This window comes from Acartia tonsa, chromosome 6 (assembly GCF_053477335.1).
Source record: "Acartia tonsa isolate MP-2025a chromosome 6, ASM5347733v1, whole genome shotgun sequence".
Lineage (NCBI taxonomy): Eukaryota > Metazoa > Arthropoda > Copepoda > Calanoida > Acartiidae > Acartia > Acartia tonsa.
In genome coordinates this window covers 13,450,096-13,464,048 of record NC_137265.1, presented here as the reverse complement: position 1 = coordinate 13,464,048, position 13,953 = coordinate 13,450,096, and the positions used below count along the sequence as shown (strand labels likewise).

General features: G+C 31.6%; 1 protein-coding gene across 1 annotated transcript in view; it reads right to left on the bottom strand.

Moving 5' to 3' along the window:
- LOC145322973 (uncharacterized) overlaps positions 1–13,953 on the bottom strand; it is a 207,016-nt gene that overhangs the window by 4,875 nt on the left and 188,188 nt on the right. Inside the window, exon 15 of the mRNA XM_080165361.1 lies at positions 13,528–13,645. Coding sequence (XP_080021487.1) covers positions 13,528–13,645 — 118 coding nt within the window. The remainder of the gene's footprint in view (positions 1–13,527; positions 13,646–13,953) is intronic.

Here is a 13,953-nt window from a genome sequence, read left to right as displayed (position 1 = left end):
AAAACATTTCTTTTTACACCAAAAATATGCATATAAGTATTAAGTATACCTATAAAAATATGCTATAAGTATAGTTGTAAAATCAGCTGTAAAATGAATCTAATTGGGGGTAAAATTGCATAATAATTCATAAAACTTTTAGGGAAGCATATTTCAAAATTATTTGGAGAGGTAGGTCATAATTTTCAAACTTTTTCAACATTTAAGTTTAAATTTTCTTGATTGGACGAAAAGTTGGGTGCAAAAAAGTAGTTGATAACTGTTGTGGTGGTTGGGGGAGGGGTGAGTTACATATCTTAACCCCATAACCATGATTTTATCTATACTATGGCCAGGAAGGGAAGGGACATTGGACTGTAAACTATTATGGTACCCAAAGTTTTAAAAATATTTGCATTCTTAAAAACTTAAATTCTTAAATCTTAATTAGTCGCTGGAAAATACCAGTATTCAAACTTTTTTTATAAATGATTTTTATATACAAAAGGCATATTTTGGTTATATACTTAAGGGTGGAAAGTATATTAATTTATCGTTCATTGTCTTATCCTTTAAGATTCCTGAGAATATGGTCCATTATATAACTTATGAAAACAAAAAATCAATTGTGGGGGGTAAATTAACAGGGATAAGATAATGTATGATAGATTTAAGTACTTCACCAATAATGATAAACAAATTACCCCTTTTGTACAAAGATGAAAAATAATTGTTAGAAAATTTTGGACAATAATATTTTTAACAACCGAACCAAGATTGAATAAAAGTTACCAAAGTTTGAAGCCAACGAATGAGAAGACATGTTTGTAAAACTTTGGGTACCAGTATTATCTAAATTTTGATGTCTCCTCCCTCCCTGCTATCCCCGTAGAGTGAGCATTACATTTGGTAACAGGCCCTTATTGCTTTTTAGTTGATTTTCATGGCATTTAAAATGGGGCCATAAAATGTTATTATTATTGTCTTTGGTATGCTGCGGAGCAAAGCTCCTCTACATACAGACTGATATACAATTGAATAGACAGACGTAGAACGAAAGACAGACAGAAAGACAGGCAAACAGATATACAGAAAGACTAAGGGACAGACGGACAGACAGACAGAAAAAAATACATCTACTTTGTATTTTAGAAAAAAAATAAAAGTTAGACAAAATTAAAATTTTTGTTTCTGTTTGATTTACCCATGCTTGTTTTTTGTCCATTCCTTTTGATCTCAAGCTTGATAACAGAGTATATTAAAATAACAGAAAAAACCTTATAAATTTAATTAAATACCTTGTTCTTATTTATTTCTATTCTGGAACATAAAAAAACTGTTCAATCTAGAAGTATATATCGGATTGTCATACTTTAAATAAACCCAATTTGAAATATCCTGTAAGGATTTTTTTTGTCGAGCTTCGAGTACAAAGCTTCTGATGTACTGAAATTTAGTTTCCGAAAGTGTACCTAGCTTCCGCGTTCTATCTTAAAATTTACTACTAAAGCTTCAACTTAAAAAAAATCAAAGTTTGAAAAATTAACATTTTGAATGTATAATTTATAAATCGTTTATACATTATATCGCTTTTCCCTTCAACCGGAGTAGCTGAAAATAGCGTTTGGAAATTAGGGAAGAAATAGGCAATCCATTTTCAGCACATCAAGCTTCTAGATGCTAAGGGCGCAACTGCTAGTTTTATTTTTTTTTATTTGATTGGTTTCAAACAAAGGTTTTTATATGAAATTACACTAGACAAGTTTTTAATTTATTACAATTAATTGGATATTAATTGTATGTATCGCTTTAAATGGAACTTGTAATCACTCACAAAGCCATGCTCTACACAGTTGGGTGGGTGAATATAACAATCTTCTCTTAAATACAGGAAAGGAGGGGATAATGAAATGTTTATAACACTAATCCAAAGAATTTGATAAAACTTTTTTTCTGGTATTCATTCGAATCCGGTGGATAGGAACCGGTTCTCATCTATACGAAAAAACTATTTCTAGCAACTTATTATATCCAGTTTTCTACGAATATAAAAATGTACGATCTTAAGATGTAAACCAGGTTTTAATCCTATAATTGTACATTTTATATCCGCGGAAAGCCGTTTATAATACGATGCGAGAAATAATTATTCTTATTTTTGGCTAAACAACTATGGAGCTGTTATTGAATTTTGATTAGTTGGTTCTTAAGTTACGTGTCCAAACGATTCAACCACTAATTGTAATCTACATAAAGGGTAACTTTATGTATCACCATTGGGGATGTACATCAATATTTTGGCCAATGTCTTAGAATAAAAAAGTTTGGACACTGCTAAATTGTACCAACCAATCAGTCAACAAATGAGACAAATAGTTAATACAACTTCGGGTACAGAGCTGGATCTTTAAATCATTTTAGTGGTGAGCCAGATCGGGGTGAGCCAACTTTCCACCAATGAAAGCACAGAATTTTATGAAATGCCGCGATGTGATTGGCTGAAATTCGGCGCACCCCGATCTGGCTCACCACTAAAATGATTTAAAGATCCAGCTCAGGAATCATTTACAGCCTAATGTCCCCTATCTCCTTAATTGATTAAAAAAGTATCATTTTAATGGAAGATAATTATTATCACCTACCTTCCTGTATTAATGGCTACACGATACATTGTTAACAAGTATAAAAACATCCATTACTAGATAATATGAAAATAGAAAAAATACACTCTTTAAAATGAGGGAGGAAGGGTACTTTTGACTGTAAATTATACGGGTACCCAAAGTTTTATAAACACATTTCGTCGGTTTTGGAGACTATATTGATTTGTAAAAACTATCAGTGTACAAAAAGGAACCTAGTAAAAGTGTCTGACTCTGATTATGACGTAATAAAAATAGCCAATGAGAGGCCAGTATACACTGTAATTGACGTCATAATCAGAGTCAGACACTTTTACTAGGCTCACAAAAAGTCATAAACGGGGTATAATAGTTATTTCTCGCATTGTATTATAAACAGCTTTCCGCGGATATAGAATGTACAATTATAAGATTAAAACTATTTTTTTTAGCCCCGAGGTGCCGAAGCCACAGGCTAAAAAAACTGGTTTTAATCTTATGATTGTACATTTTTTTATTCGTAGAAAACTGGATATAATACGATGCTAGACATAGTTTTTTTCGTATGGATGAGAACCGGTTCTTGTCCACCGGATTCGAATGAATACGATAAATCAATTTATCTTCCACTGTGATTGTCCTATCCATTAAGATCAACAAGAACTATTTAGAAAATTATACTTATAGAGAAGCTATTCATCGAAGGATAAAATAATAATTACATTTATTTCAACTGCAATGGATACACGGAAACGGGAATAGGTAGAGTCATATTTTGCCTCATATTATAGATATTTTTTCGCGGAAAGTAAATTCAAAATGAAGAGATTTTTTCCATATCTTTGGTTCCAGAACCCTTTTTATTCTAATATTTTTTTTAATAAAAAATTGTCTAAAATCAATACGATGCATGATTTTTCAGTATGGGTTTTAACCGTTTCTAATTCATCGGATATGCATATGTTTCAAAGCAATACTGGACTGAACATTAAAAGGACAAATACGTGTAATATGAAGACAACTAAAATAATTCAAGGGGCACTTTGTAAACTTTGATAAATCTTGATTGGCTAATAAAAATTAATTAGAGATTACAGGCAAATAAGACATACAGACAAACAATCAACTATTTTAATTAACCGTGTAACCCTGCAGGCCTGCAATAAACGGCGGGCGCAATAGTTAGTTACACTTGACAACTTTTATAATAAAGTGTTCTTTCAAACCTTTATTTTTTTCACAAAATAGCAATTTTTAAACTTATTAGAGAAGTAAAAAATAACATATTTTAGAAGAAAAAACACACTTTGTCTAAATGATGATAATCAGGGACCTTAGGGGATAAGAAAACGAAATATAAATCATTGTACACTCTCTAAATATGATAAACAAAATTATCCGTATTGTTCTATTAGATTTTAAAAGCATGTTTTGGAAAACACCATATTAAAACTAAAATTATACATTTATAGATTATATAAATCATTCATAATTAATATTTGTTTAATTCAATGGCTAGTTAATTTTAGACAAATAAAGTGGAGTAATCAAACTGGTGTATCCCTGCGGGGGGGGGGGGGGGGTCTCGCCTTGCGGGGTGCTAATGTTTTTAACCCTTCCTTTTATATTCTGCCTGTTAATCAGGCAGAGCCGGGATATGTTACTGTAAATTATACAGGTTCATATATATATATATATATGAACTTGTTTATTTATTAAACTATATAGTTTAATAAATAAGTTCTCTAATCTTTGGCTTAAAAACATTGGAGACTTTATTTAGACCAATATTTCTAAATCTACAGAATACCTATTTTGTTTATCATAACTGGGGGCGTACATTATTGTATGTTTATTTTAATTAGATTAAACTTTCCCCTGTTTAAAAAATATAAAAAATGTGTCTTTATAAGCTCTATTATATGTATATTAGGTAGTTATAGTATACTAAATATAAACATGTTATTAAATTTCATACAGTAGATGTATGAATAAAACATTTTTGAAATATGTATACATCCATGCCATTTCAAATAGGTTTTTAAAACTACTCGATTTTTACTTAAAAAGTGTGGCGATTAGTGACTACATTTTGAATCCTTATAAAGTCGGCATAAATATAAAGTTTAACATGTCAGTTTTGACCACATCTTAAATCCATTCATGTTGTCGCCAAAAATCACAAAAAAATTGTAGGAATAAGAGTAGTTATTTATCGCATCTTATTATTGAGAGCTTTCCGTGGATATTAAAATAAAAATTGGAAGATTGAAACCTATATTTTGAGGCCCCTAGGTGCAGAAGACCCGGGCTAACAAAACTGGTATTAATTTAATTTAATATTCGCAAAAAATCTTCAGTAATACGTTACTCTACATGATATTTCAGTATTACTTAGAACCGGTGCTAATTCAGCGGATAATAATTGGTTTCAAAGTCATACTGGAAATTCAGTTTTGATTAAAAAAATCGGTCTTTTTGGCATCCCCCCATGTTTATAATCTTAAATTAAAGGCTTCATATATAAAATTTACATATTAAATATGGTTTTAATTTTATAATGTACACAGGGAAAAAGGGATATTGCACTGAAAGATAAATTATTTGGCTTTACTTTGTTAGACATGTGAGATATTGATAATAGTATTTAGAGGAATGCCTTGGAACAAAAAATATACTATTTACAGTTTGGGTAATAGAAAAAAGGTTTTACATGCAAAAGAAAAATATATTATTGAAAAATCAGAGGGAAAAAAGTTACCTTTTAGATGAAATATTCCTATCTTTTCTTGCTTTGGTAATATTAATAACCATTAATTATCATTTCAAACTATTTTCATTAAGAAGCTTACTTCATATTCATAAAATTTTTGCATGATATCTCTAATACTGGCAACGAAAATCAGAATATAATCAAGGGTAAATATGAAAGTAATAAAATTATCCGAGCGTATAAAAAAATATACAAACATACGGACATACTGAGTTGTAGAGTGGTTAGTTATAAGAATCTTCATAAGAAAATTTTCAGCAGTCTATCTGTAATAAACCACTAAAATCAATTTATCCCTAAACATTGCAGACAGATACATGGAATTACAGAGAAGCCTTCCTTGAGAATGGGGGAAAGATAAATTTTACGTTCATTGTCCAATCTCTAGCCCTATTTATAAACACAACAAGGTCGTAAATATTAATGGATATAATATACATGAATATATTGACAGGGGAATTTTTGTCGTCAATATATGTTGCTATCAAGGACCTCATTTATTGGTCAATCATCCAGTAGTAGGGGAGGGGTTGCATAGTTTTTAGAAAGCTGTGAGCATCACTTTTTCAGTGTACATGAAAATCTGGTGCAACATCCAAGTAATTATATATCGATTTAAATATGTAATTTATGATTAAATTTTGGACATTTATGGCTTGATTTGTTCGATTTGACATGACAATTTGACAGATGGACAGACAGACAGACTAACATTTCATAGCCAGAAGCTGTATGATAATAATATTTTTATTTAATTATAGTATACATGCATTTTATATAACAAGGATGACAACATCCATAAAAGCGAAGCACTGAAATAGTAGGACAAACGGACATTAACACTTATATAGTGTCAGAACTGAATAATCAGAATATAAATGTATAAGAGTCGAAGCAAAGTTATAAGTAAATTTGTTAAAAAACTGCTTTATACAGGATTATGTTTATGGACATACTTACATTTTTAGGACTTGATTATAGAGTTGCTTCGCTAATAACATTATACTTTGTTGTCCCAGGAATCAATATACCAAAAATCAGATCAATCGGATGATTAGATCACATACAAATTTGTTGTTAAAAAAGTAAAAAAATCAACATGTTTCAAATGGACGTACGGACATTTTGGCAATTATTATAGAGTTGCTACGCTTTCTAAATCGTACCTAATTACTAAAGGAATCCCCATGCAAAATTTGAAATCGATAGGACAATTCTAACATGCCTAAATTAACGAAAAAAGCTATCCGTTACGGACGGACGTACGGACGGACCGATCCTAATTATAGAAAAGCTTCGCTTTTAATTATGTACATTTTTAGTAATAAGTAGCGCAGCAATAATCTAGTAAATGTTGGGATCTTAAGGGATAAGACAATTTACAATAAATAAATGTACATCTCCAATTTTTTGTGCCAAATAGAAGAATAACGTGTTTATAAAACTTTGGAGACTCTGTATAATTTACAATCCAATGTAAACTCCCTCTAAAAGGTTGAGCAATTAAATTTATGCTTGAAATTGTGTTAGTGATGGACAAATGGACAGACATAAATAATTCTAGAGTAGCCGCGCTAAAGAATAAGCATTTAAAAGATTAATATAGCGTAAAATGAATTAAAAATTGATATATTTCAATTTAAAAGGGAATACTAGAAAAATCATGAAAAAACTAGATTTTGTATTTTTTGAAAGTTGTATATAATGTATATAATATGTAATTGCTTAAAAACATGATTTTCAAAAATTAGGTGTTGAGCAAATCAATGTTTTGTTTTCAAAACTGTTAGGGAGGGATGGGTCATTGGATTGTAAATTACACTGGTACCCAAAGTTTTAAACCACGTTGTTTTAGGCATTGGTTCATTTACTTTGGGTATTTTGTTGAATTGTGATTAGTTGGTGTGCAAACTTTTTTTAATCTACAGAAAGGATAATTTAGTTTGTCATCATTTGAGATGTACATCAATTTATCGCCATTGTCTTATCTCTTAGGATTTCTGTAAAACTACACATAGCTAAACCAAAACTTTGATGAAAATTGCTACCGTTTCATAGATTTAAATGAGCACACATTTTCTTAATGTTTTTCATTTTATTCTTAAAACTGAAATTGCAAGAGACAATATGCCCTCTGGCAAATTTTGGGCAACATCCATTTTTTCCATCCTATATACTTACGGACAACCAACTCATTGATTACGTGAATCTTTTTGTAAAAGTTCTTGTTGTGCATGAATCAGTTTTGTCTCTTTTCTGGACAATGCATTTCCCCTATCATAGTATCAAGGGATTGGAAAATGAACATCTTATAAATTGAAGTAAGTCTTTAATGATACAAAATTTCCCCTTTTATAAATTAAAATTTAAGAAATAATAGATTGGACATGGAAGTTTTGTGAAACCTAATAAAGTTATATTTAGTAACCAGATTGTTTAATCCAACGAATGAGACATCCAACTAACCTTTGCACAACATTTGTCTGAAAGTCATAACTTTGCATGGTAGTGTCAATTTTGAGACAATGTATTCCCCCTTCTCTAACTAATAATGTTGTGCATCTAACATGGCAGCAGTTATAAAAATCTTAAGGGGGGTAGGGATGTTGCACTAGGGATAAAAAGATATTCTACCAAAGTTTTGTATCAGAACCAGTGCAAATTTTAATATGGACTAATACTCTGTATGTGGATGGTACATTTTCAAAATTTTTCAAAATTTTGGGACCAATTAATTGATTTAAACACATTAACAAGCATTAGCTTGTGTAAAGGTGGTTTAGGGGAGTGTCTACACTCCTAATTATCAAAATCTGGAAGGACTGTCTTCATTACTTTATCAACCCCCTATATTATAATATATTAAAATTATATCCTTAGAAAACCCTGCACACGCCACTGTTTTTTAAGCCCTAAGTATATGGTTTAAATGAATGTGGTCATGACTAATTTATGGCGAAGATAATTGTGTCTTAATGGATTGATTTAAATAAGTTTTAAGCTATTTTTAAGGGAATGGAAGCATTCTAGTACAGAAAACTTTATATTCTGAAAATAACCAAACGCAGCGTATCAAAATGGTAAAACATTTCTTGAAATTATTTAAGTCATTGAGCCAGCCTGGGGCTGTTACGTGTTATAGGAATCGATATATTATTACTTGGATGTTGCATCAGATTTTCATGTACTCTAATCAAGTTATGCACACAGCTGGCTAAAATGACGATCCCCTCTTTATTTCATGCCCTCCCCTATATAAATTAATTGACCAATAAAGGAGGTCCATATTAGCATGTTTAATGGACGACAAATTTTCCCCTGTCAATATATCCATGTATTTCCTATATCCATTGTAATAGGATTGCATAGTGACAGTTACTTTGCAGTCTGAGAATGTACACAAAGTTTAAAAGGTACAATAACAAATAACCAATAACCAATGAAGTACTGTTTCTTAAAATTATATTATTAGTGGTAGATACTTGTAAGTTTGTTTGCATATTTTAGTAAATGAACCATTAAATATATTTGTAAAACCCGAAAAAATATATATACTGTACAAAATCGGATTCTGGTAAGTTCGATAGGGTTGCATATACAACTGTAACATGTTTCATTTCAATTGATTAAAATAGCTGAATATTGGACATTGTACTGTCTTTCAGGGAGGGAGTGGACATTTCAATGTAAATTATACTGGCACCCAAAGTTTTTTAAAAAAGTTTCCTTATTTGTTTGGTACAATTTTGATTGGTTTATTTCAACTTAGCAATTTTCAAACTTTTAACTATAATCTTAATCTAGAGAAATGGTAATTTTGTTTATCATCATTAGGTAAATCAATTTATCGTCCATTGTCTTATCCCATAAGATCCCTTCATGACTTTAATATTAGAGCGAAGTGCACTTGTTTAATAGTTTAAACAAACAATAAATAATGGGTATAGTCCCTTTCGTAACATCGCACCTTATGGGGCGATTCTTCGTATTTTTCACAGTAGCTTTTCTCATATTTCTAGTCCCTGCGGGGGGCTCTAATTCTTTTTTTTTTGGGGGGGGGGGGTAAAATGTTCGCGCGCCGCAAATTTTTTTTTAACCCCCCCAAAATTTTTACCCCGGGGGTAAAATTTGCTTGGGGGGGGGGTAATAACCCCCCCTGAAATCTGTTGGCAGGGTAAATTTAGTTTACCCCCCCCAAAATTTATCCCCGGGGTAAAATTTTTGGGGGGGGTAATTTAAATTTTATTAAATATATAGTATTAAAAATGCGCGCGGAGCGCGCAAAATTTTTTTTTATTAGAGATTTTTTATTTTGGGGGGGTGTTTACCCCCCCCAAATTGTTTGGGGGGGGGTAAATACCCCCTCCTAAATGGTTGGGGGTGCCTACGGCACCCCCAGGGTAGGGGTAAATTTAAAGGGGGGGAGTAATCGCCCCATTACCCCCACCCCTTGGACGTCTATATACACTGGTCCCCAAAGTTTTAAAATAATGTTTTCATATTTGTTGGCTTAAAAGTTTTGCTGACCAAAAATTAATTTTGATTGGTTGATTCATTAAATTGGGTGTCCAATTTCAACCACTAGGGGTAATTTTGTGTATCATCATTAAGGATGTACATATATTTTTCGGCCATTGTCTTATCCCCTTAGATCACTGGGAAAGACACCGTTGTTGTAATATTTTCTTTGTTGATAACAACAAAAGCATGCTTTTGTACTTCAAGATATAAATAACCAATGATTATGTCGACTGTATAGTATCAAATAAAAGTGGCTATAACTGACATATTATCAAAATAACGAATTTGACACTATATAGTCTTTTGTTGATATAATAACAGTACAAATGTCTAATATGGTCTGTATAAATATCAGAGTTCTTAAGGAGTAAGACATTTGTCGATTAATTGATATACATCACCAATGATGATAGGCAAAATTACCCTTTCAAAATGTTGGCTAAAATTGCTAGTTTGAACGACTTATCAAGATTTAATAGTATCCAAAGTTTCTAAGTTTTAAAAACTTTGGGTACAAGTGTAATTTAAAGTCTACTGTCCCCTCTCTGTCTGAGAAATATTTAAATAGATTATAGTCTAAACGTGCAAGTTTAAGAACACAGAAATCTAAAACTCATTGGCATTAACCATTTTTCCAGGATGGCTCCGAATCCGAACTAATTCCACTGGATTAAAACCGGTTCTGAGCCAAACTTAAGAATAATGTATAAGAAAAACATCATAAAAAGTTTAGGTTCAATGACTTTTTGGTTGCCTTTAGTTTATTTGTCAAACAAAACAGGAAGTTAACCTGTTACAATTCATTGTCTATCCGCGGAAAACTGTTTATAATACGATGTGATAAATAACTATCCTTTAACAAGGATAATTGGCCATAAATAGCGCAGCCATAAAAATAAATTGAAAGTGCAGCCATTTTTAATTTTGTCTGTCTTAACACGACAAAGTTTCGTCATTTTTTTATACCTTAGCTTTAAAAGATTGGGTACTATCATTAAATTGATTGGTTGATTCAAATTAGTAGTTTTCCAACATTTTAGACAATTAGACCTAACATGGGTGATTATCATTCGGGTTCCTCTCTTGTCTTATAACTTAAACAAGAAGAAAAAAATTTAAAAATATTAAAAATATAAAAAAGTATAAAAAAATATAAGATATAAAAAATAATAAAAATATATAAAATTGTATAAAAACATAAAAAACATTAAAATTAGAAAGAAAAAAAAATTTTAGGGGGGAAAATTTTCAATTTTGGGGGAGTTGGGGGTGTCCCACCCCCCAAGAAAATAACTTAAAACCATCACAGGACAAATAGGTTTATACCCTGAAGAGTAGAATTGAATCGGTTCAGTGGTTATCGAGATCTTAAGCTTCAGACGGACGGACAGACAGACAGACATACATCATTCTACTTTGTATTATAGATAGACAGCTCATTTCAAAAGTGATACAATATTAACTTATTTCACAAAAGTTTATTTTTAAATACTTTAAAAGAAAGTTGCATCGCCAGTTTTTATACTGTACAAAATAAATCCTATTATATAAAGTAGTAAGGTTTTTTGTTTGTCGGTTAAGATCTCGCTGACCAATTGGCAATAATGTTCTTCATTTAATAGAAGCTTTAAATGAGTCCTGGGATGGTTGTAATGTTCTTTATAGCTATTTTTCTATGCCCCCTCCCGCTCCACATTGAAAATCGATGCTTTCGGTGCTCCGAGAAACCTATATATACAATTTAACGCTATTATTATGATAATATTTATATTGAAATGTTGAACGAATAACAAAAAGGTGTTAAAATTAGTCCTAATGTGGTTTTAGGATAGTTTTTGGCTATTGTTCTATGCCCCCGACCCCCATTAAAAACGGATGCTATTGTTGCTTCTACCTATATATACAACCATTTAACGCTATTATGATAATTGTATGTCGATTAAATAACAGCAAAGTGTTAAAATTGGTGGTGCCACTTTTTTTGTTGTTGTTGAAAACGCATAATTTTCCCCCAAGTTGGTTAAATAGCTGTTAGGTGGTCATTTGTGGCCATTCCTGAGAAATTATGATACATTGGTATTACAGTAGAGTTTCAAGCTAGCTTTAATAATAATTATATTGTGATTTTTAAAGTTTATAACTATAGAAATAGTTCTAAAAGCAAATATTTAACCAAAGTCATAACTCTTGGACAGGGAAAAATATACAGCAATTCAAATCTGTTTAAATTAAATAAAAGTGGTATTAGCTGACCTGATATCGACATTGTGTGTTGATATTATAAAGGTAGAAAAGACCCTTTGATTGCAGAAATGGGTTTAGTAAACGTGGACAAATTTGTCGTCAATTTGGGTCACCAATATGAACCTCATTTATTGGTCAGTTCGTTTATCCAGTAGGAGGGAGGGGATGGGGTAAATAGGTTGGGTGGGGGTTTCGCTATTATAGACAGCTGTAAGTATCACTTTATTAGAGTACATAAAAATCTGGTGCAAAATCCAAGTAATGATATATTTATCAATTATTGCCGAATACAATATTGACTTCTTTATCATAATTATGTTGTTATTGTTATTGTTGACATATTATCGAACTAAAGGTCATTACTTATGTCGACTAAACATGATTGAACAAGTAGTAATAACTGACATAATATCGCTATATCTATCCATGATTTTAGTCATAACTAAATGGATACTTAGTTTTTATGTTCAACAATTTTGTCTGCTTAAACTGTGTTCACTCGCATACGCCAAAAAAAAAAATAGCTAACATTCACTTTTAATACTGAGTGGTAGCCATTTGGATTAAATTAAAGAGTTTATGGTTGACTTATCATTGACAGGACGTTATTTAATAGCATTATGACATTAAAAAAAAAGATTTTTTTGCTAAAATAAATTTTGTACAGTCTGGTTACTTTGCAGGCAAGCGTTATTATGGTTTCTAAATTATTCATTCAATCTCGTTAAAACATAGAAAAAGAGCCTCATTTCCAGGGATATTATTGGATAAGACAATGGACGATACATAGATTTATGTATCCCCACATGTTAAAACTAATTACCCCCTCTGTAGATTAAGATACTTTTAATAATACTAGCGGTTTCGCCCCTAGCCTCTAGGGGCTTTGCCTCAAGTGGTAATTAAAAAATGTAGTACATGTGGTGGATCTTCATCATCTGTATCATCAAAAAAAAATGAGGGGGATTTTTTTTATTTTTTGGGGGGGGGTTGGGGGTGTCCCACACCTCAAGAAAATAGCCAAAACCACCACAGGACCAGTAGGTATATTCCCTGAAGAGTAGAATCCGATCGGTTCAGTGGTTACCGAGATCTTAAGGGACAGACGGACGGACATTAAGCTATTTTGTATTATAGATTTGAACCAACGAATTTCTCAATTTAATTTTTCAGGAAACATACAATAAATATAGTATTTCTAGATCTCTAATCAGTTAATTAGACCTTTAAGAACCAATCCAATTATATTATTGATTAAAACACGTAAGCATTTTATATCATAGTCATATGTGACCAAATGTAAAAAAACGTCTGCTAGAAATTCCGTTTTAAATTGAACGTACTATTATGTCTGACAGACCATCTAGGGTAATAACCCTATTTACTTACCATTGACTAGAGTGAGGGCGGAGAGGCAGGCGTAGGCCGAGGCGTCGATGTCCATGGACTGCAGGCTCTTGGACAGGTCCATGATGCCGTCCAACCAGTCACCCAGGGTAGTTTTCACCTGGAATAGTTATTTCTATATCGCATCGTATTACAGACAGCTTTCCGAGGATTAAAATTAAACATTATAAGATTCAAACCAGTTCTTTTGACCCTGAGGGGCTAATAAACTGGTATTAATATTATGATTTCCATTTTAGTATTCATGGAAAATTGTCCGTGATACGATGCTATACATGATTTCTCAGTATGGCTAAGCACCGGTTCTAATCTACCAGAGAGATAGGAAAAGGGATATTGAGGGATTGTTTTGTTATTATATTTGTGCTACGCTTTTTTATCGTACCTATCTGTTTAGGAGTCATCTTG